The sequence below is a fragment of the Nipponia nippon genome, unplaced genomic scaffold (genome assembly GCF_047370975.1).
Source record: "Nipponia nippon isolate SJK-2023a ecotype South Korea unplaced genomic scaffold, ASM4737097v1 scaffold_17, whole genome shotgun sequence".
Lineage (NCBI taxonomy): Eukaryota > Metazoa > Chordata > Aves > Pelecaniformes > Threskiornithidae > Nipponia > Nipponia nippon.
Window position 1 is genome coordinate 11906693 of NW_028262333.1, and position 24969 is coordinate 11931661.

The following is a 24969-nucleotide window of genomic DNA, read 5'->3' on the forward strand; positions in this document are numbered from 1 at the left end:
GAACTCTTGAGCTTGGGGACTTGTGTCTTGGTTTAACGCTGTTACATAAACAACATAGTGAAAAGAATTTTAATGGCGTTTTTATTAATGGAGTTCCATTAACATTACATGGGCTGTTGTACTAACTGGGACTTATGAAGGCCAATAAAACAACAAAGCAGACTTTCTAATTGCCAAACAACCAAATAAATATACAGTGAATGCACTGCTTGTTGGGTTAAAGATTAAACAGGGCCTGGAAGCAAGGATAATGAGATATTACAAGCAAGCCTTTATACAATTAACCATTCCTTCCAGGATACCTTTTCCTCCAGGGGATAATACAGCCAGAGCAGCTGAAAAGATTTTACTTTTATTTGCAGGAGAACAGGGGAGGACTTGGTGGGCACATTTTTATTCCACTGAGCCTACTTATGGTCCAATTAAGGACAAAACCGTACCAAGGAAAATGTTGCAGGACAGAGCAGGTGCTCTGGGAGACAGCAGGTGTATTTTTCCCTATACAAATAGACAGAAAAGCAGAAAACCAAACTGAGTAGAGAAAACTGCCAGCTTCTCCCAAGCAGAGGCCAAGGGCAACTCTGCCGGAGGAGACTGGAAAGTGCTGGGGAGTTAAGAGCATGAGGCCGCTTGGAATAGCTTTATATTTATGACATAGAGGAGAAATGCTGAAAGCATTTTGGCACCTACTTACTGCAACCAAACACATGCACTCTCAAGGAAACAAGAGTCTATCCACCCTTGGAGTAAGTGGCCATTGCTCCACAGATCAGAGGCTCAAACCGCATGACAATTTTAGCTGAGCGTTCCCACTCCCAGCCACAAGATTTAATTTTGCCTGGTGCCATTTATTCCTAGAATGCACAAATCCCCAGCATTGCCTACTGCTCTCACGGGGCAGCGTACACGGGGAGGACACCAGCACACCAACACAGTGCTCTTGAACAGGCAGCCAAAGAGCTTACTAGGAACGTACTAAGGAACTATTTTGTGGGCTGAGATTCAGAGGATCAGACTTTTTTACCTCCTTAGGTGTTCCCCTGTGACCAAAGCACATTTCACAATTTGCAGCATCACAGAAAGTTACGAGTCTACAACCCAATAAAGTATTCCCTTCTGTGTTCCAATACTAGAAGCATGAAGAGACCAACCAGGATGTGCTGATCTTCCTCAACCTACGAGCCACTGTACCTGGAAGCAGGTTTAACTCGACAAACGGACGACCCATCCCTCACCTGCGTAGGCATTTGCCTGCTGCAGCAGTTCAGTACACGCGTGCACATCAGCAAAAGCTCGGATTCCAAGGCAGTTTGTGGGATGCAGCTGGGACTGAAGAAAGTCACAGCAGTTTTTTCTAACATCCATCAGTTGCAACAAACTAGCAGCTGGCAACAAAACCTGCAAAGGCAAGAAAGGGAAATTAGAGTTAGCAGTGAAGAAAGTTTGATTCATAGCTTGCACAAATGAGATGTGACTCCCCTTCAGACAGGGACACATTCCTGTGGGGTACAAGAAGGAAGGTTAAAATTTTAGCACTATCTGTATGCAAAAGATCCCCGCCTTTGCTCTGAGAGATGGAAACAGCCATCCCATGCTGGACTAAGAACATGTCTTCTCCCCCAAAAGACCTCAAGGCAGGTAAAGGGAGGACAAAACGCAAGCAACCACAGATGCACCTGAATTTCTGGCTTTGTTACATGTAGGTCCTGCACACAGATTTATTTTTTTCCCCCTGAAAAGCTTTATGTTATCTACATGCATTACCATCACATTCAAAGCCCATAGCAGCCCAGCACTCCATCACCCTCAAAGCCTTCAACTTTCTTATTTCCAACAAAACTACATTGGCTTGTGAGCAGGGTGCCCAAACTGCCATAGCAGAGAGGGAGTTCACAGAAGCTCAAGCAGGTTTTGGTGCCAGCAAGACTCTCGGGAAAGATGGGGCCAACTATTCAAACCAATGGCCCTCATTTTCACCCACGCAAAATGCTGTGGACACTTGTGGTTCACGACTGCATCTGAAAATGAGGTACTGCTTTGTATCTACAAAACTAAGTACAGAAAAGGGAGACAGAATTGGATCAGGAATGTGACATCTGCTGGAAAAAACACCTTTGAGGCCAGTGAGCGGGACAGGAAGTAGAAAATAAAGTCGGTCGGGATGTTACAGCCCATGACATCAGCCACTTCCTTTCTTATGTCGTCCAGCAACTGCAGACGTATCTCATCCCAGCTCTTCCATAGCTCTGGCTGCTTCACACATGTCCTTCCAACTGGGCATCTGCGCTCACCATCTGAGCACAGATTTCTGGAAAATTATTTCCAACTCAAAAAAAAAAAACCACAAGTGGCTGTTAAACAAAACAAACACATTAATTGCAATCACCTCTCTGGATCTCAGTGGCAGGGAAAGGAATAAAATATCCCTTCCCTGACCCTGCCTGCCCCCAAAGTCCCATTCCACGTTGGGGCAGGACACTCACAACCTGCCCCAGGTCTTTTCGAAGTCACTGATGCATTCCAGTTCCAGCCCAGCTGTACAGTGCCTGACTGCTACGAAGCAGCCAACCCAACAGGCACCAATTAAAAAAAAAAAAAAAAAAAAAAGAAAAAAGAAATCAATTAAGCCGGGAGCCCATTTTGGCCCAAGCCCCTTGATGCCAGGAGGAGATTAGTTTGTGGGTTTGATTAAATCAAGATAGCAATGCTCTCCCATTTTTGAAAACTACCTGTGAACCACTTTCTATCTAGCTGAACCATCTCCTTATATCAGCAGAAAGGCGAGCACCTGACTTGCATAAGGGCTGTGGGTACAGAAGTCAGACTCTCTACAAACCATCTCTGGCCATACACCAGCCAAAGCTTCCTCCACGCACCCCCATCCACCCAGTGGACGCATCTGCAAATCCAGGTGGGCTGCTTATGTGAACTATTTTGGGACATTGCCTCTAAAACAGAGGCTACTCACTACCATCACTAATACCACATGCTACAGCCCCCGGGACATCCTAGTACCGCCATTACAGCCTCGTGCTGGCTTGACAGGGCAGCGTAGAAGGAGCCTTATGCCACTGCAGTTATTGGGAAAGGAGCGTTATCATATAATACTTTTTAGAAGTAGGATATAAATAGTCTATCAAGACATGAGTGGATTTTCTCTTTCTTATTTCCCAGCTGAACATCTCACCACTCATCTTGTTTTTACCAGGGAAGGCAAAAAGCAAGCAAAGGATATCCGCAAGCACGAAGTCTGTTTCCTTTAGAAATAACAAGAGGAAATGCCCTGCCTAAACATGCAGCAGGACCAAACTGCAACCCCATTAATATCCAGGCAAGTTACTCACTTGGGTCTGTATTTGGCTCTTACTATTTGAACTCCAACCACTGTGAACAATTTACAGAGAGCTGGCTTCTCTACCAGATCAGCCTCCATAACCAAAATCCAATTATCTTTTGAAACTGTGTCAAATTTATCTGCTATTACTACTGAGACTGACTTCTTTGCTAAATAAATTACGTCCAGAACCTCACCTATGGGGTGTGTGTATATACATATATACACACACACACACACGCTCATAACCATCTAGTTCACCAGCTGTGCTCTCTCACTCTGCCAACTCTGTACCAATCTCAGGTTTTACAGAACATTGCCTGTGCAATTAAATACTTTCATAAACCTTTGATGTCTCTGAACTAGAAACATATTTCAGCCAAAAGTGCTCTGTGTTGCTATAAGGTTCATTCAATAGGCAGGGCATTAATGCTGGACTTCAGAGACCGGGGTTAGTTCCCTGCTCTGCCACAGCCTTCCAGGTAACCTTGGCCAAGAGTTAATCTACACCATTCCTCCTCTGCAAAACTGGGAGAGGAGCATTTCCCCAAGGCAGGGGATATATTAAAGCTTATAAGCTCCTTTGCCAATTTAGTCAAATTGGAAGCCAAGTAAGGGTACTGTCTGTAATCCTCAGCAGCACATCTAGGGCCACAGCTGGGACTGCACATCTGCCCAAACAGGGAGACAGCTTCCAAGCACCCTCCCAGGGGAATCCGGGACCAGAGAAACAAGTAGATCTTGCATTTGCAAGGCAGGTTAAATACTTGGTTTTAACTGAACAGCTCTAAAACTGCACAAGTAACAGAGATAAAAACTACATTACTGTAATGTGGCTTTTTAGTGTTAGGAAGGCAATTAGGCTCTGTCACTCCCCAACTGCTACCAGGCAGTGCTGAGGGTGAACAGTGGTACTTCTACTTAAATGGGGTGAAATAGCCAAGGCAGAGGCATGTGTAGCAGGATCAGAGAGACACAAAACCTCTCCAGGAGCCGGCATAAGAAGGAGAAGGGATATTGAGGTGAGAGAGAAAATGAGGGAGCAGCTGGCAACCTTCCTCCTGATCTACCTTCTCCAACTTCACCACACAGAACAGCTACACCATCCCTTGGTTAAACAGTGGGATAAAAATGCAGAGACACGTCCGTCAGACACAGCATAGTCCTCTGGTGCCACAGCCACAAGTTTCTCCTCACCTTCCTATCGGGCCAATCCAATCTAGAAGACTTTCCATAGGCCTAGGAAGGGCCCGCAACCCAACTGCTGTAACACCCCAGAGAAGTCAGCCCTGCTGTTGACCAGGGCTCTCCAGCACTCCAGGAGGGCGATGCAAGGCAAGGAGCTTTTGCTCCAGAGAGGAAGATAGCCCTGATTTATTGCACCTCCTAAAGCTGAGTTGAAAGACTTCTGCTTCACCCTGGGCTTGCACCTACTATACTTGCAGCTTTTGGAGTGAACAGGGGGAAGGGAGATGAACTGACCCACTTATCATCCCTTTATCATCAAAACTGCATCTGCCACAGATACACTCCTTCCCTTGTTGTGAAGTCCTAAGTCCCTAGAGGAAGCTGAGGTGCAGAAGCACACTTCTGAAGAGGAAATGCTACAGCTTCTAGCAAAGCTTTTTTCCTCCTTTCTCAAGCCATTTTTTATTACAATTATTATGTCTGCAAAGCTGACACTTTCAACATCTATTTCCTCCAGACAGCTGATTCCCAGACACCTCTTCGCTCTTCTTTCCATATGAGCCATATCTCAAACTGTGGTAGTATACAAGGACACACCACACATGTGGTACGCTGCACCTCATTCATAAGAATTTATGTGTGAAATCAGGTTAATCAAGTCTTTTGCTGGGGGAATCATTACAACCCTAACGGTAATGACGGTAATTGGGAGGGTAATTCTCAGGCTGCCTGCAAGTGCCATCAGTAAGGATGGGTGGGACACACCGAAGAGGGACTGTATTCACTGTCTACAGTCAGAGGTCCAGGCGTCTTCACAGGACCACCTAGGAGAACAAAAAGCCTCCTCCCAAATCTCTTCTTCGTTCAGCTCTGCTCAGGGACACCATGTTGAGCCTTTTCTCCATCGCTGGACTTCGCCCCCATCACTCTTCACTGAGCTGGCACGTTTGAGATGAGTGTTGGGGAAAGCAAGCAGCAATGCAGCCAGTTCAACTGCAAAACCGAGACCTAACTGCAAAATTCAAGGAACTGATACGTTAAAACAGCCAGCTATTCCATACAGGTATGGAGCAGCAGGCCCTGTGCTGTGTTTGACATGTGTGTGTGGTTTCCATTGAAGCCAACCAGGGCTGCACCGGAGCATCTGTGAACTTCCTCAAGTCACTCACTTTAGCTTTCCTTACTTTTACGTAAACTGTACAGCACAACTTTCTTCCAAATCAATTTATCAAGCTCCACCTTCAAATGTATGAGATCTTCTTGTCATTCAACATGAATCAGATGTCTTTACAACTAACCTTGATGTGGGGTGCGAAAGAAGAGGAACAACAGAAGGCAGTGTGGACAGAAATCTTAGGAAGGATTTTCCAGAGACTACAACATGACTGCAATGAAGACAGAAATTCTTCCTTGCTCCGTGCCTTCCAAACAAGTGGGAGGTTAAATCCCAAATGTGTGTTCAGAGGCAAAACACTGCTCGGCACAGAAGCCTTTCTATCATCCATCATCCCTGAGCCTTCCTACTACTGCATCTATATTGCCTTGAAATCTCTCCCTCTCAAAGTGAGGTTCCAATGTATAAAGCAGGATTGCATTTGTCGGCGCAATTCTCACCCACGTACCCCCAGTGGAGTTAGAAGAGAGTATTCGCTCCCACATGGGCTCAGTGCTCTCCCTCATGGAGCTAGGGTAGACTGAAAATCCCCTTTACCCACCCCAGTAGTTCACTATGTAGACGATGACTGGAACTGACTGTACAGGCTTGGCCCCTTGTACACACATCCTTCCTTCCTTAAAAAAAACCCAAACAACATTTTGTGCAATGAAATGACAACCAGCTACAAAAATACATGCTTAGAAAAATAGAGTCTCACTTCCTGAACACCATACCAGGCCTATAAAAGCAAAAAGAGACAAGTTTCTATTAGAAAAGAAACAACAAAAATACTGTAAAAAGGCTTGTAGTGAAGCGCTGGGCACCGCTCAGCATTTGAGAAGACTTGGGAACACTCATTCCTGCACTCTCCTGTTACCTTTGCTGCTCATCTTTTTCTCATTTCAATTCTGTTCTCATTTTATTTTGCTCACTGACAAGAACTTGTCTTTTCATTTATTCATGTTTTGGTAGCTTGGCTGCATCTGTTCAGTTAATGCCATTTAGCAATCTTTTTTCTTGGAGTTTCTACAATGAAATTACCTGGCACCTATACCCAGAACTTGCTTCTCCCAGGTGTTGAGGAAATCTGAAAAACCGTGTGTCAAACTGCACAAAAGCCCTTTAACATGCACCCTCACCCTGCTAGAAAATTAGAGCTCACGACACAGCAACAGGAGACCTCAGGAGATACCTGCTGGGAAAAGAGAAAGTCTTGCCATGCTCAAGCAAGTCTGTGAAGGAACGTTGCTGAAACAACGCAGCCCGGCACTACTGAGGCATCCCTCCAGCTGGATGGCTGACACAAAGCTGTGCGGCAGGAGGATGTGACAACGTAAGGGATCAAACCGCTCCCTTCTTCTTAAGGCTGACATTGCTAGTCCAAACCAGAGACTGCAAGGAGCTTAATATTTTGTTGTTCATGTTGTTTGCCTTCAGTGATGTAAACCTTTCCAATGAATCACAGAATATTCTTTTCTGTAAACTTTTCTTCCTGTGGTTGCAGGTGAATATTAACCTATTTGTGGCATTCTGCTCAGGGGTAAAACACCCAGAGACAGGATGGGAATTTCTCTTTAAGCTTTCTGTTGGTTTCATCACAAAATTATAATAAATTCCATAAAACATTTTCAACTTGGATGTTTCTAACACGTAATAAAATTTAAACTAGTCAGTTAATCTTGCTTTAGATCAGCTTCATTTCTTAGCTCCCATGAATTAATTTACCTCCAGCCTAAAAAGCTATTCACAGGGTGGTTATTTAAATAAATCATGTAGAAAAAGGACCTGCTTTATTAGATAGGGAAAAAACTTAATGCCCAAACCTTCGTATTCACCAAACTTATATTTTTTATTCTACTGTCAGAGATGTGAGCCAAAAATCTAGACAGGGCTCTTATTTTAACTCTTTGTAATCCCTAAGCCATCAGAAGGCAGGCTTTGGTTAGGTTTTAGTAAAGAAAGAGAGCATTCTGTTTGCTCAGAAAAGGTAACATCTGGACTTCTTCATCAACATTCTGGGCAGGTCCATGCTGCCGGCGCAGCGCAGGACTGAGCGGGCTCCCCAGCCGGCTCCGGCTGCCCTAACACTGTTTATACCCAGGTGCAGCCCTACGCGAGTATTGAAACGCTCGCATGGGAAAACAGCCAGAGCACGCGTAGTCACTTCAAGCAAGCTTCATTCAACACAGGCTGACTAGGGCCAGCACAGCAGATGGTATCCCGAGCTCAGCACGTCCCACATGCTGAGTGGGTGCTTCTGGGCCACCTAACAACCAGCAGCATGGAAGGAAAGCATACATTTGAGAAAGCATGTGGATATAGCCTTCACGTTTCCCACAGAAAGAGGGACCAGCTTAAGACTGTGTAAATGTCATTTTTCCTCCAGCAATGGAAGGTCCTAGAGGTCCAAGGAACTCCATCCCAGTTCCCCACTGAAGTAACATTGTATCTCAGTTCCTTATGACCCTGACTATACGCTGCAATTAAGCATGGGCTACGCAGCAGACAGCTAGCCCAAGCGACCTACAGTTGGGTTTGAGCCTCAGCTTCTTTGCTGTAATGGCACCTTGAAGGTCTCCTCATTGCTGGTCCTCAGCCTCACCATAGGGCAGCCAGAGTCCACATTCCTACCGATGTGACAACTGCCAGGTTGAGAGCATGCCAGAAAGTCAAGTTTGTAAAACTGCCGGGCAGAAGAGGCAAGAAAAGGCACCCACAGACTTAGGTCATGAAGGATGACACGCGGCTTGGCCTGCAAAGCAGACATAGCTCAGGGTTTTACCCAAGCTCCTGCAGGAAGTGCAATACGCTACAGGACAGCAAGAACCTGTGCCCTCCCTGAGGGACTGGAGCAGAAGAGCATGTCCCGTCCACAGCAAGAGCCTCATTGCAAGCAGAACCAGTCTAATCTTGCCATCTTAATTAGGTCAACATAAAGCACGCAGCAGCATTGCCCCTCTCTCCCCAGAATCACGGACCCAGACTTGTTACCCTGCCCAGCATCCAAGTCACAGAGAGGAAGACAACAAACTCAAAGTGCCACTTGCAAACAAAACCAGAGACCAATCGAAAAGCACATGCACGCACGAGCTCCCAGCATCCCTTCCAGAAATCAGTGGCTAAGTGCACAGCTGTTTTCTTACCACAAATACAAGTAAAGTCAAAAAAAAGCTTTACCAGCAGCCACAGCCACATGACACGGCGAAACGCTCTCTTCCTGAGCATCCCACTTTATCTGTAGGCTGCCTTTCAATTACTCTTTTCACTTCTAGACAAATATTTACCTCAAAGAACTTCAAGATGGAGTGCACACACACACAAAGAAGGAAGAATGCCCTCATTTGAACAATATATTCCACTCAAAGCTCTGCCAAACAACTCAAACTACCCAGAAGAATTTGAAAACTAACAGCCAGATTCCTTGACCATGACCTTAAAACAACATTTGACTCACTGCTTGTTTGAGTCTATTTTGACCTTTGACAGACTGACCCACAAGTCAGCACAGCTTCCTGGAAGGCAAATGCCTACTCTTGTTATAAGAGCTCGACACAAAAGCTGAATGCAACATGACTTAAGCGCGGGGAAAGCAGCAAAGTGCCTCAAGACTAAACACAGGCTAGAAGTAGCTCTTTTCAAGCTCAGCCTTTTACTTTCTGCAGCCTGAAGAGATCACTCACCCCCAAAGGACCTGTGCCTTTGAGTTTCAAGCTTTTAACTTGGGTCTCCATGGGAGCCACTGAACCAGACCTACCTGCACATTCTCTTCCGTGACCTCGATCTCAGCAGTGTAGATGTAATCAATCAGCTTCCTCAGGGTCTGCCCATCAACATCTTTTATCTCAATCTTCTTGGCTTTACTTTCAGACATGTCTCCTGAAATTAATTTCAAAAGGACAGTTAGAGTTCGCTTTGCAGGACCTCATTGCAGGTCCTTGCTCCCCATACATCCAGCACATCCTCCTGGTATCTGACTAAAAGACTACCCTGGCACTATCCCTGACTCTCCAAGGACAACCAGGCAGATTCCCAGAAGCCTCCTAATACCACCTAAAACACATCTCAACATTGGAAAACACTAGTGTAAAATAAAAGAAGTCAATAAATGCAACAAGCTCAATTTCTTGCCAGAAAAGAACCTGCCATAGTTCACCTGCATTCAAACACATATAGGGGCTAAAAAAAACCCCAGTATGACCCTCAGCCATGTCTCAGCACAGGGACAGACTCAAAGAGACTGTGGACAAGTCTTAGAAGGACTTTTTTAAAAAAATATGTAAGTTATATATTTATTAAAAATATTTTTAAATTTTATATATACCTATATATGGGTAGGTGAGTAAGTTGCAACAGCTAAGTTAGGATGCTTTGTGGTATACCCTACAATAAAAGCAAGGCAGCATCACCCTATTTCTTTAGAAAGTACCTGAAACCTGCTGAGGAAAACGAGCACACATGCCAGCAGTTACACCCAGTGCACTGCAAGCTTCTCTCCTAAATTACCCTGCTGTAACCCATCCACACAGTTACACCTTACGCAAAGCATCTGTGCAGAAAGCTGTATTTCTCTTCTCTCGCCTTCCCAACCTTGCACCTCAGAGGCAAGGCAGCCTTTGAATCCAAACGGTATCCTTTCTCCAAATACATAACTTAGGAGGAAAAAAAAAAAAAAAAGAAACAAACATGCAGAACTAGAGCAATAATTTCTCCTATGGATGTACAAGTAAAACCCATATCTGTGTAAGGGCCTATACATGAACCAGTGCTTTATGTGCCCCTTGCCCATCACCGTGGTGGCCAACACTGTGCAGGCACCATACACACATAGCCCATGTGTAACAGGAGCACGTCACAAGAACAAAAGCATGCTGTGGGGAGGAGGAGAAAGGACTCCCTGGGGCCCTTCTAGCGTCCATGCACAAGGTGACCTCACCCAGGTTTTAATCGCCAAGATCTTGAGGAACCACAGAAAAGAAAGAACAAACTCCCAAGCGGAAAGAAAATGATAAGTGAAAAAAACAAAGCTAAACAAAGGAGAGCGTGAAGAAATGCCAATTCTTAAACCTAGGCATGAACAATCACTACTCTAAGAAATCCGGTGACTCAGTATTGCTGTGGGATTAAGAGGAAAAATAGTTCCTGCAGCCTATGGCAGAAGTAATTACAGCCTACATCTCTGTACAGCATGCGACAAGACGTGGCCAGACACATTAAGTGCACAGCACAGAGTCAGACGCTAAAGGGGGTCCAAGCTTGAGCGAAATCTGGATCCTGGAAATTGAACTTTGAGGGCTTCACTTATGCCAATAAGGAGGTTAAATAACAGGAGGGGGATCAGACCATAAGTATCAGAAGAGCCAACAACATCCCAAGAGAAATGTAGACTGAAATAATATTTGCCCCAAATTCAATTTTTAAAATTAAATAATAGTTATTCAGAGAAGCCTATGAATACAAATGTACAAGTACAAAGGGATAAATGACCTACATTTGGGAGGCCTTCAAAGCAAGTAGGACTTTTTAATTGACAAAATAAATGTCACCTCCTTCACACACTTCCTCCCCGCCAAAACAACCATCTCCGGAGACGAGAGGGGGCTTCTGAGAAGAGGCCAGTCCCTACGTGGTGCTGGAGGTGCCTGTAAGGAGCACCCAGCCAAACCCCACCTGCACAGCGAGGGCAAACAGAGCAGCCAGAGCCCTGCAGCGTATGCCGGGACCCGCAGGGCAGGGGGGAGGCTCAGACGCGCGCACCCGGAGATCGATGCAGAAATAGCTTGGAGGGACCGATCCGATAACATCATCTGTCTTTGTGGTGTTCATGTGACACAGGCAACAAAAATAAAGGCTGCGTGGGCTTCCACACCCACCAGCAAGCTGCCAGCCTTGCATACTAACGGCCTCCGCTGCCTCTGCTCTGGTAACAGCCCAGCACACGATGAGAAAGGGGAATCTCGTGTGCTGTGCCCCACGGCCGGGTGGGATCCAACCCCTCCAGCCATGCTGGCGTGATCAAGAACCTGCCACTTGCCAGAGGGTGCTGCTCTGGACACGTCTCTAATGCTGCAGAGCGAGGAAGAGCCTGAACACACCACAAGCGAACGAAGGCAAGGGCTGGTGCAGACTGGGAGCAGGCAACAAGCTGCCCCCTCCTCCAAGCACAGACCCAGCCTCTAAAGCACGGCTGCGGGCCACTGAATGGTGGGTCAATTAAGGCTTCTCATCTCACATCCCTTCAGAAAAAAACCCCGTATCTTAAAGCCCACAAAACCCAACTCCTAGGATGTCTTTCGTAAGTCAGACTCGAGCCTTACTTGATACCTTAATTACAGAATAATTCAAAACACTAGCATCATCTCTTATACACAAGGGCTGCGCTGAGAAAGGGCTGCCCTGCACAGACCCCATCCCCACACCGCTGCCGTCGGGCAGACACAAGGGACAGGGTAGAAGGGAGCAAAGGCAAGTAAAACAGGCAGAGTGGCTCCAAGCAGACCCTCTTTAGGGCACAGACTTCACAGACACCAGCCCCCCTGTGAAGGCAAGCCCTTCATGCATCACACTCAACACCCAGTGGTGCTTTCTCCATTCCCCTCTGCTCATGACGGCAGGGAGAGAACAGAGCTCGCCTGCTCTGACACAAGATAAACTACAGTAAAAACTGCAGCAGTTCACGGTGCCTTGTTTACCCAGCACAGCAGCTTGCCCTGCCTCCTACACACTGCACTCCAGAGAGGCTTCCCAGTGCACAGCTACAGCTTTTGTTCCCAAGTCAGAGATGTGCTGAAGGAGAATATGAGTGCATTGGATAACAAAACCACAGCCTCTCGTGAATAGGGCAAGAGCTTTGAAGTGGCACGCGAGACCTGCAAGGGAGGTTTCTGTGTCACTGCTTCCTCCTTCACCAGTCCTGAAGTTCCCCTGGGTATCTCACAGGAGCAGTCCTAGCAGCATCACTGAAGTATCTGTTATCCTTTCTGAAACCATTGTGTTCTCTTCTGAACAGATGGAAATTACTCTCCCAAATCATCCCCACACAGAATGGTGCCAACAAGGACCAGCCACCATCCAAAATGCCCTAGAAAGCCAGTACGGGAAGGGACACTCAGGAAGTGCTGGGTCCCATCTGTCCTTCAGCAGTGGAAGATACAAATGGAAGAAATGCCTGCTTATTTCCAGATTTCCCAAGGCTATTTCAAAGAGGAATGCCTAACCAGAGGACACTAGATAGTTTAGGAAAGACCCCAAGGTCATCCATGAGTCCAAAGTCAAGCCCAACCTACAGGGACAGGGCCTGCAGAGCAAGCATCAGGCGAAGGCGGATGAGCTGGGGGTCTCAGTTTGGTTCCCACTGTTCACAGCTTTACACTGATCACTCACTACTGCATGGCTGCTGGCACTGCTGGGGGACCCCTCCAGCTCCCTGCACCCCCAGAAAGTGGCTCCTCCAGTGGGGACCCAGCATGCACAAGCAGCTCCTGCCCAGTCCTACAAACACCCATGCTGTGTGGCTGCCCCCGAGTCATCGGGTTGCATCACTGATGTGCAATGCAAAAAAAAAAAAAAAAAAAAAGCCACAAAAGCCACAACAACCAACTAACGTTCACGCTGTGATTATAAGATCTCCCCCTCCAGAGAGTGAACCACCACACAGCTGGAAGGAGATCACACACTTGGTCTTTGCAAGAGAAAGATCCAGACCTTAGAAATTTGGGACTAGCTAGACTGAAAGCAAAGGGAGAACCAGTCTTTGCCTGACCCGTTGCCCCCAGGGACGTGTCGGGGGGGGGGGGGGACTGGTGGCCGCCGAGGCTGTCACCCAGCCCAGGGGAGCTGCTGAGCCAGCCACATGACAGCGGTTAGCTGATTACTGTTTAACTCACGGCGTGAGGGATTACACGGCCTGGAGAATTCCTGCATGGAAACATGAGCAGCCCCACGCCACCACCGTCCCGCTCAGGTGACCTCTAAGGATCAGAGGGTTTTTCCAATAATTTTTCTTCTTTAAACTTCTCTTCAGGAACGAGCATCACAAAGTCTCACAAGTCCTCCCCAAGGTGCCCTGCGCAAATGGTTGCCTCTGAGCAGGGTTTGCTCCTCTGCCTCGCCACCACGGCCAATACCCACGTCCACCAGGCAGTGCCAGTGCCCCGGGAAGCACAAATGCTCTCCACCTTAGCTCACCACACTGACAAAGCCATCACGGCGAACCTCACATCTTGTCTCACATTCAGACATCTGTTTACACCTGAGAATTTTTCCTCCCCTCCATTACAGAAGGGGAAGAAAGCTTCCCAAATGACAAGCTTTTTCCTGAGAAACGCTGTGTTCTGCTTCCAGTAAAGCAAATAAAACGAGGTCTAACCCCAAGGCTTCTAAAAGGAAGAAGCAATCCCTAGACCACAGGCAAAAGGACATGAAACACAGGCAAAACCCCCACACCTCACTTATGCTGAAGCTGAGGGACAGTAACAACCATTCCCTGGAGCATATAATCATTTTCTTTGTATTTGGTTAAGTCAGCTTCTACCCTGGAAAGGACGGCAAGGAAAAGGAAAGGAAGCTCAGCAGCTCCTGACCAGACTAATTTTACTAGAATGACTTAAATAAGTTGGTCGCTCCCTTGCCTTAGGATTGGCACGGCTTTTTGTGCTGCCCCACCTCGGCACAGCCTCCGAAGGGCCCATGAAATAGGGATCAAGAGATCAGAGCAATAATTTTGTCCTCTTCTTTCCTTTGCACTCAGGTTGCATCTGCCATTACCAAAATACACTGGACTGCAGCAACACACCCTGCAAAAAGGCAGGGCCGCTAAAACACACTGGGATCGAGAGAACAACGGTGTTATTTCGGGCAGCAGCAAAAAGTGCCATGGGAGATTAAACATCCGTGACTGCAAATCAGCACCGGCAGGGCCGAGCCTTGAAACTACAACTCCTGTGCCAGCAACTTCTTTGATGTGCACCATGAACATTTAGGGCACTGCACACGTGCTTGATGTTAATGATGTGTTTTCATGACCCAAGGTCTTGTTAAGGGGGAAAAAAAAAAAGCCAACCCAAAAAGCAGTGAGCCAAACCTCATAATAACCTTCCTGCGACTCATATGCTACCCACTCACCCCGCACCCATGCAACCATGCCATACCCATATACTCTGCCTCAAGGAATTAGTCAAGGATGACCAGCATCATCCATCAAGTGTAGCAAACTAGAGACCTAACCATATGTACTACTTCTCTCAAGGAACCCCCTTCCCCGCAGGCCATCCCTACTGCCTCTGCTGCAGCTCCTGCCAGAGACACAACCAAAGCCTCTGGGTTTGCAATGGCCCGTTCAACCTGAGTACAGTGTCTGGTGTCAAGAAGAGTACCTGTAAACATCGCACAAAAATAAGGGCTGCAGGCCGCAAGGACCACGCGGTGAGCTTCCATCTCCACAGTTTCGGCCACAATCACCACATCACAGAGGAGCCGCTTGCTGGAAAAACACCAGAAAAGACAAAGATCATTTCAGAACTCCTGTGCAGGCAAAAAGCTGCGTCAGTATAGCCTGGAAAAGTAAGCAGAAGACCCACCATTACAGACAAGGCACCTGAGCTTCTGCCAAATCCCAGTGGAAGGTCCTCTAATCCTTCAGCTACCAGCTCCTACCAGTGTTTGCCTACAAAGCAAAGCCTGAATACTCCTGATGCTGCAGCCCTGCCCGCGGTTCTGCTTTTCCCAGAAAAAAATATCTGGAAGCCAAGCTAGGCATACATGCTGCCCGAAAAATGGATGGGTAAGGGGCTCCTTCCACCTCTCAAACAAGCAGGGCTTGGAGAAGGCACAGAAGAGCTTAAGAGTTTGGGCACTACCTAGAGCCAAGCTCTAGTAGATCTGTAAGACCAGAAATAGCCATACAAGGGAACACCAGCAGTGCTTTCATCTTTCCACAGGGGAAAGGTAGAGTGAAAAAATGAAGTTATTTCTGTACTTCCTTCCATGTTTGGCCCCACAGAATGTGACCACCAAAACATCTCCTGGCACTGACCAGTGCAGAGGCTGCCCCAGCCATCTCCCAGTGAGAGGTCAATCACTGGGGTTTATCCATGGGCCTGAGGACTTTGTTTTTACCACATGAATTAGTCTGGGATTAAGAGTCACTCGAATAAAGCACAGGGTTCCAAACAGAAACCAAAAAACTTCTCAGCTCCCCCACTGACTCATTGTACAGCTTTGGAAAAGTCACTTCATTAACTAGTGACCTTTTCTACCAGCCCCACATACATCCTTTGAGGATTCATTAGTTAATGTTTGCACAGGGCTTCGGAGATGCAGACAGCTAGAAGTGCTCAGCCTCCCAAAAAGTTGGTTTAAGATGTTTGAGCATACAAATGCAAAATAAGGGTGTTCTTTTCAAATGTCAAGCCTGAAAAAGGATCAGAGTCTGTAAATCTAGATGTCACCTTCTCTTCAGAAATGCTTATCACCACACTGCCCTTTGTCTTTAGGAAACTGCATATCAAATAAACACACACAGAGTTTCTAATGGACTAGGTATGTCTCCTCTTCTCCATATATTGGAATACATGAACAAAACATCTGTGAAATGGAGGGTTATAGTTGGAAAACAGGAAGAAAGTTGGAACTGGTAGTCTGTGCTCTACATTCACCCCAGTTTGGAAGGGGTGATAGCAATAAGGGAAGCTCTTCAACAGCCTCTTAATGGAGGATTCCTCATTTCCTTCAGCTTATGTAAAAGGTGCTCTGTTCAATTCCTCTTTGGACTATAGTTACCTAAAGTACCACTCATGAAATTAATTTCATCCACCTTTGAAAGCTAAAAATTTTAAGTCAGCAACATACAGCAAACAGGTTAAAGGCTTAGCAAGATTTTTCTAGACCCTCTGTATGAGATTTCTGGATGCATTTGTATGGAGGCACTGTTATTCAAGGTAGCCATTAACACTGATTGTTGACAGCTTAAGGGACTGCAAGCTCAATGCACATACAATAGTCCTGAGAACGGCATATTCCAGAGCAGCAGCAGGAGCTGACAAAAAGGAGTGCCCAGAAGAATAAAACATCAAACAGGTGCTTAAGGGCAGCTTTCAGTCTTCTATGTTTTATCACTGCAGTATTGCACAAGATCTAGCTAAGTACAGGCACTAAGAAACATTGTCAGTCTCCAGCTATTCCCACTATGCTTCAATTAAAAAAGGAATAATAGCAGCACAATAGATTTCTGAATATAGCTGCACAAACCTCTATTTTCAGATCCTTTGCCTTCAGTACAAAGAAAGGACTAGAGGGATGCCAATAAAAAAACAAACCGCAAAGAAACCATACTCTGCTTCATGTAATTGTTACAAGGGAAGGATATTTCCATTTTCTGTTCCTATGCAACTGAGAATCGCTGTCAGACATCTGCGGAAGGAGACATTTCTAATCCTTCTCCACACCGGAGAGCATGTATATTGCGAAACTACTTAATCCACAGAAGAGAGGCGGCTATTACAGCTTCTTTTGAGTACTTTGAGTGTACAGGAAAAGTAAAGGGTGTTATCTGCTTTCATCATACCATCTGGATAGCGAGGGAGCACATACGTTCATGTGTATGACACATGTACTTTCCATAGGAATTATTTTAAAAATTGGGTTTCTAGGTCTCTATTTGAATGGTAAAGGACTCAAATGAACTAGTCGGAGAAATGTTTGCTGAATTTCTATCTGGTTTGTGGGATAACAACCACCAAGAAACAACTCAGGTTTAACCATGGCCACCACATTGCTGATGTGATGACAGCAGTTCTTGAAGACTGTGTTTGCTGATATTTTTTTCAGCCTCCATTCTCCCTGTACCCATGCAGCTGCGTAGAGACCAAGGTGTTCTCTTTTAACCAATATCAGGATTTTAAAATTTGCAAGTAGAGAGCTGACATTCTTCCTGAGTTGTTGCTTCTTTTTTCACCCCCTACTTCAGAGTGCTAAGCCCAGACTGAGCAACGCGGCTAGCTAAAGAGAATAACAGTACATTAATAATCTTTGGTCTGTAATTATGCGTAGGTGTCTTAATGTCTGTAATGTTCTATTATTGGTTTTCAGACCATTAGCTCAGTTAAGAACATAGTTTACAGCTGAATTTGCTGTAAGTAATGGAAAAGACTAAATGAATTATCATCTATAAATGAAGGCTATTGCTCAGATAATGTTTTTGAGCCATAGCTGGCTTCCTTCTGCTGGGAAGATAGAGAGGTCTGAGATTGGGAAGAGCAATCCACCATGAAAGGGCTATATTTTAGCTGTGTCTTCCTACTTGTTTATTAATACCCTACGCGCAACCATTAGCTGTGACAAAGATGGCACTTTTTTTTTTCCTAAGTCTCCCAGAAGCCTTTCTGTTCCAATCAGCACGTTTCTGCTAAACCAGAGAGGGTGCCCATTAAGTCAAATGTGTACCTCCGTAATTCATTCATGACCTTGAATGCCTTTCTCATGTGAGAGGGGTTGACTGTCACTGTGCACTGGTCCTTTTCATCTTCAGCTGCCTCAGAGGAGCGGGAACTCTGCTTAACGCTAAAAACAGGGAGAAAAGAGGAGTAGAAAGTTTGATTCAATGACACTTTAAAAAAAAAAAAAATCATAAAACTGCAGCACAGGGTATTATATGGAGTTACTTGCATGTTTGTTAGTCGGCTCAGGTTCACCATATGAAGAGCATCACAAAATGCAGCTACTTCTGCACGGATGTTGAAAGCCAACCCAGTCCACATTTCAGTCAGCAGGGAAGAACAGGAAAAAGTGCCAAACACTCGAGGACAAAGCCCAGCCTTACAGGCTTCAGGCCAGGAAAGCAGTATAAGTTGAAATTCAAGCCAGAACATAATTGCTTCAGTGAATAGATATAGACTTCAGCACTGGGAACTACAAGAGTACTGTGGATACTTTAACATCCATACAGAGAAAAAGAAGTTTAGTTTTCAATGTCCCATCTGAAAAGCACAAGCGTACAATACATGACTTGTATCTTCTTCCATAGAGGCAAGTAGAAAAGGGCTATTAAAACTCCCTGCACAGTTTCCAAAGCATTAGCTTTACAGAGGCCACATCTCATTTCCATTTTAGAAATAGGTCTACTTAGTGCCACTGAAACGTATAGAAAGAATTACTAAACCAGACCTTTCTACCAGAACCACCAGCTATATAGGCAACGTCAAACCAGATGCGCCCAGTTATGTGCTGTGTTTAACCAGGCCAACAGGTGCCTAAGGCACATAGACGTCCTCATTACTTTGTTGTGAGCACTGGCTCTTTATACAGAATTGACACCAGGTCAATATCTCTACCTCCCTGATCTGAAAGTGTGTGAAATCCCTCGGAGCTAAAGGTTTCCACCTACAAAAAAAACAGCACTTAGAGCCAGGTCCCTGTTCTGCTTACATCCACGGCTCACCCCTCAAACCCGCCAGCAGGCAAAGGCAAATGAGACAAATTGAGCAAGGTTGTCCATGTCAAAAGCCAACCCCAAGCAAATGGCAGACCTCTGGAGGTAACCCCATCACCACCATGCACCAGATTGGAGACCTTCTCAAGAGTTTTCTTTCCAAAGGATGGTCTCCCTCAGCTTCACATTTGTCCCCTCCCCCCTGCTGCCTTTGTTAGTTGGGCTTGTATCATGATAAAAAAGGCTGAATCAGGCTAAACTAATGGTCTGGGCAGCCTGACTCTACTGGTGACCAGTTAATAGCTGAAGAAGGGTACAAAGCCAGGGAAGCGTGGAGGGATCCTTCCCCAGAACAGTCTGCCAGCCTCTGCTAAGGTGTGTATGCATACACATATATATCTGTATACACCTATACTCACACACAGTGACTTTTCCTTTGAAAAACACCATTATTCACAATTTACAACCCCTTGACAGGGTGAAGGCCTTGCTGAACATTACACCTTCCCTGTTGCCTGCTCCTGACCAGTGGCTGTTACCAGCACCACACCACCCAAGACCACACGAAGCTCTTTGCCCCCCCAAGCTGCCCTCAGGGGGCTGCACTGTCCTTCTGCCAGAAACAAGACGCTGAATAGCATGCTGCCAAGCTTCACACAGCTCGAATACACACCTGCATACTGAGCCGCCTCCAGCTTTGTGCCCGAGACAAAGGTTAATGCCAAAAACCAGCCAAGTCCAATTCCTTCACTTTGCTGAGCAAGTGAAATATTTTCAGTCATAAGTGAAGCAGCGAGGCTGAGCACATCACTCAGCACATGTCCCAGACTGCGTTACAGTCATCATCCAATTAGCTTAGTATGGCTGGATTAAAAGAAAAAAAAATCAAGAGTACCTCTTGTTAAATGGTCGGTATTCAAGGGACTGGTACCAGGCAACAACACAACAAGCTTTTCTGTCCCTGAAAAAAGCTGAACTCATTCTGTGCCGCATGTAGCACCAGCGGCATTCGTGGGCACAGAGCAGCAGCAGCGGCACTCGGCTCTTCCCCACGCCTGCATGCCCCAGCAAGGGAGTCTCCCTGCTCCAGGGACACAGCCAAATTCAGCTAAGCCTCAGCGTTGCAGCTATCGAAAGCCCTGGTTGAAATCTTAGGCCAAGTGAAGTTTGACCACAGCTTTAAACACCCCAGTGTAAACCCTTGCTTTTTAAACAGCTAGACCTGCCCTTGTAATGCGCTGGAGCCAAGGAGAGAAAAATGAGGCTCTGGAAGTGCAAGTGACTTCACCCAGTTTTCAGCCTCCAAAGCTGAAGCACATACAGGAAGCAAACAAAACAAACAAAAAGAAATAAAAAGGAAAAAAAGAAAGTGAAACCGAAAGGCGGTGGCAGGGACGGCTGTACCCATCGCACCTGGGGCGGGACAGCTGGACCGCCACGGGACACTGCTTCGGTCACTGTCAAAGACAGACCTCACGGGGTCCAAAATCAAGCGATGCACACAAAAATCATGAGGCGGCTTTAATAAGCAAAGGCATACCACTGAGATTTATTTATTAGCACTCCAGTGCCAGAGACCAAAGATTCATTATTTTCAAACTTTTCCACTGGCAAGAGATACAGTTCAAAGGACACAGCAAGTTTCATTGAACACCAAAGTAAATGTCAGATCAACAAGACTTCATAAAGGCCCAACTCCACCAACATTTGTCTGTGTATTTTAAAAGCAAAAACCTTGCTCCAGAATTTTTCAAAAAGATCAATCAGTTCCTCCTAAAAAGCATGAAAAGTCACTTTTTTAAAAGCATCCCAAAAGACACCCTCAGCCTTATTATCGGGGTGGATTTCACATTTTGCCAAAGGCTCACCATAAGAAAATACTCCAGATTGTCTGGTTAAAAACTTGTTTCAAAAAATCAAGATATGCTATTTAAAGTTTTTCCAAATGACTCATATAAAAAACACATTTAAAAAATTAATGGCCAAGAGCCCTTAACTCATCTTGGGGACTGACTCAGCTTCCACAGAACTGTGTTCCAGTAATGCACGGAGGATGATTGTATCTGGGAGAAAGATTTCACACCCCCATGCACGCACTCTCACAGATCACCGACACATTTCCAACGTAAAAATGCAAGAACGTAAACACTTCAAGCAAATGCAACCTGCCACAAAGCAAAAGCCACCCCTAAGAAGACCAAAACAGTGCATTGCATAGTCCTCTTCTGAGTTTTTTTCCTCTACAACACTAAGAATTATTACACTTATTACACTGTTACTATATTAATGGAGCAAAGCAAAGGAGGAACAGAGACCTCTGGTCAAAGGTACCGGCTGAGGCCACCCGGCCGTGCAGGAGCCCCTGCACCGTGTGACCACAGAGACTTTCCCCCCAGCACCTTCACATTTGCACAGCCAGGACTCACAAGCCGGCTGCCAGGAGCAATTTGTTCTATTCCTGGGCTATCCGAGGCCACGCACAGAGTGAATGGACAAACGATTTAATTTCCCTGGGCCAGATGAACATCCTTGTTAGGGACACAGCAGGATTCTCCTAAAATAAGCAACGAGGCTCTTACTTTCAGAGAGTGCCAACCCCACCACCACCTCCTGCGTGGCCTTTCAATGCTGTCCCCAAGTAGAACAAATGAACCCCAATTTCAGAGGCCCCAGTTAAGCCAGCGAAGCTAATCACAACCCCGTTTACACCGTGTTCCTCCTCTCCAAGACCCACTGCAGGGCTCGGCTCAAGCTACCCACAGGCTCGTAGCACAGCTCCTGCCGGAGCACGGCTGCACACCAACCAACAGAAAGGTATTTTAAAAACCCATAACCCATAGCTCTGCTGCATGCATGCATCAGCTATAAAGTTGGGTTGCCTTAGTTACCAGCAGTAATTACAGATGTCTTTGTAGACTACGTGAAAGAATAAAAGCCTTCCTTAGAGCTAAACTGTCCCCTGGCAAGATTATTGCCATGCAGAGAGCTGGTAAACCCCAGGAACAAAAATCCCATCTCTGCCAAAACCAATTCTACCACTGGCTTTACTGAAGCCAGGAGTTCACCCTAAAGGAGGGTCAGATCTCAAACGCGCTCTCCTTTGGAGCCGAGACGGATGAGCTTCTGTTCATGTTTCTGGAAGAAGAGCTGTTGAGCTCAGCTTCTAGCCCACACGTGGACACCACGAAGGTCCTTCTCCACCAGGCTCTCACATTGGCGAGATGATGGGACTCCAGACATGTCCAGCCCAGCCTCATCCCACTGTGCAGGACTGGGGGGGCGTCTTGGGGGAGCTGCTCATCTCCTGCCTGCACACCACAGGCTGAGGTCTGCTCTCCTGGGCTGTCCCATCATGCCGTGGAGCTTCGGCCCCCCAGGGCTGGCCAAAGAGTCGACGGGGCTCGGCGACCTGCCCTCCCACAGCGCGGGCAATCCAACACCTCTATCGGCACTTTAAGTGACACGCTAACTGTAAATTTTCAAAGCCTATGGAACTTCTTTGTGGGATACATTACAATCATCACCATAAAATGTTAATCTTCACTCACTGAGAGGTTTGACATAGCTCTGATCTAAAAATTTGATAAATGCCCAATAGCAATTACTAGTGTGCAAAACTTAAATGCCTCTACTAAGATAAATGGAGACCAAAATATTAATTTAGTCTTAGCAAAATGAAAGATCATTTTACCTTAACTGGCGTAATTCTGTGTTTAGAATCAATGGCCAAAATCATGGTGCAAATACATTATGCCCAACAGGTTCATTCCTCGAGTCAGGCAGACATAGTAAGAAAAAGATGTCAGTGCAATGGCATATTTATAAAAATAACAATTTTTGAATTTGTCTTTAGGTTTATACAAAGATAGTAGAAAAATGTGACTGAAGGAATCCAAATACTGAGACGGATTTTGAGAGGATTTCAGAGAAACATATTATCATTAAAACACATGGGAGGTTGCATAATGGAAAGGATTTTTTTTTTAATAGCAACATTATATTCCTATTTTTTTGAATTTTTTCAGTGCTTACATCAACATGGAGACATTAGCTTAGAAAAACACACAATTGGTATACAACAGATCCCCAAAAGGATATTCATATCAAAAGAGACCTCAGGGGAAAAGCAGACTTCAGGAACTACCAAGAAGAAAAGTCTTTGCTGACGGTAATGGAAACAACACAAAATAACTCAAATATGACATACAATTTGCTTTCAAAGGCAACATATTGTATTTCTCAAACAAATACTATGAAGAGACTACTCCCATTCAAAGATAAAGTTAAAATTACAGGCGTTTTAATGCTTTAACAAAAAAAAAAAAAAAATTAGCATTTCAGGGTTTTTTCCCTATTCAAACGCAAACAAATCTTGCAAATTCAGAACCAGAGTACCATGCCCGATCATAGAGCCTTATGTAATTTCTCCATAAAATGAAAGTCCCTATCAGCACAGTAAAAGAAAATCAGGATTCTGAAATAATTTATTGCCAAATGTGAATGTTTCAGATTAAATCCCCCTTGCCCCCAGCTGCTTCTGCCCACGTGCAATGACATGGGCACATGATACCACTGAACAACTCTGATGTGCAAGTTATCAGGGTATTTGAGTCCGGGCAGGCTTGGGACCAGAGTCAGAGGCAATGCGAGCACCAATAACGCATTCCTCACTGACTACAAAAATGGAAAAAGCAATAACATTAAAAACCAGGGGGACGTCCGCTGCCGTGAAAGTCACAGAGTGTAAAATTTGAGGCCTATCTACATGACACAGATCTGAGTTGAAATGCGAGGCAAAAGTACAAAAAAACGGGAACAGAACCAGCCCACGGTGCTTGCCCACCAAGGTCATTTTTCAACACCTCCTTCCAGGACTTGCTCAGAGCAGGCAAAGCAGCCTCGGCACAGTCCCACACGACATGCCTTTTCGAACCAGAAAGCAGGTAAATATTTCCAGCTTTCCTTGCCAAGAATCAAACTCCACATCGTTACTGCCCGCGGCCAGTTCAGGGCTGCCTTCCTCTTCCCAAAAACCAGAAATCTAAGCAGCAATTTGGGTAATCATTCTCACTTCCAGAGGCAGAGAACATGCCGATGGGGACAGTCCTTTATGCTCCAAAAACACATGGTCTGGAAAAAAAGGATGAGGCAAAACAGTCCAGGTACTTTCCTGGTGACTTTTTCACCGCTGTATCCCCAGCAAAAGACCTGCAGTCAAAATGAGACCGCTGCTGGTAACCATAAAAAAAACCAGTAATAAGTAATAGTGCCAAGGATGATCCCAGCCTGGGGTATCAAAACAACTCCTCTCCACTTCCTCAAACACTAGATTCATCTATATATATGAAGAAAAAAAGAAGGAAAACCCGTTCCATGGGCTACCATCTAGCTTGGTAATCTAAGATTTCAAGGTATGTGACATTAATTAATACCTGGATTAATAACCAGAGGTGGCCATTCACACCCTTATGGGAAGCAGAAGCCCTACCATGTAATTTAAAGAGAGATGTGGCAGGCTGGAAGTTTTGTTTTGCACATTAAGTACACAAACAATTGCAATCGTTGAGTCACCTAAGGGTAGAAAGCTCCCCTTCAGAGCTTGGAAAGTAATCCCACAGGCTGCTGCGAGTGTTTTCCCTCAACAGAGGGAAAATTTCCAGAATTTGGGGGTTGACCCCAGCTTAATTTTCCAATGTATCATATTTAAACAAAACTTCTGTCAAGCCCTGACAATTAGTACTACCAACGGGTCAAGCCCCCTCTCTGTTCCCCCACCCCCTGCAAGGTCACCAGCACAAAAGGAAGCACTCGGCATATCCTGCTTTTAAAAAAATCCTAAAAAAAAAAACCAACCAAAAAAAAAAACAG

The 24969-nt window shown here is 45.6% G+C and overlaps 1 protein-coding gene across 2 annotated transcripts in view; it reads right to left on the reverse strand.

Annotated features, from left to right (window-relative positions):
* The window catches only part of KLHL3 (kelch like family member 3), a 55427-nt gene that overhangs the window by 24458 nt on the left and 6000 nt on the right, over positions 1–24969 (reverse strand). For both annotated transcript variants that reach the window (XM_087753924.1, XM_087753925.1), the window contains exons 2-5: positions 18117–18233; positions 15050–15156; positions 9433–9554; positions 1236–1398 (exon numbers count right to left, since the gene is read on the reverse strand). In XM_087753924.1, coding sequence (XP_087610050.1) covers positions 1236–1398; positions 9433–9554; positions 15050–15156; positions 18117–18233 — 509 coding nt within the window. The remainder of the gene's footprint in view (positions 1–1235; positions 1399–9432; positions 9555–15049; positions 15157–18116; positions 18234–24969) is intronic.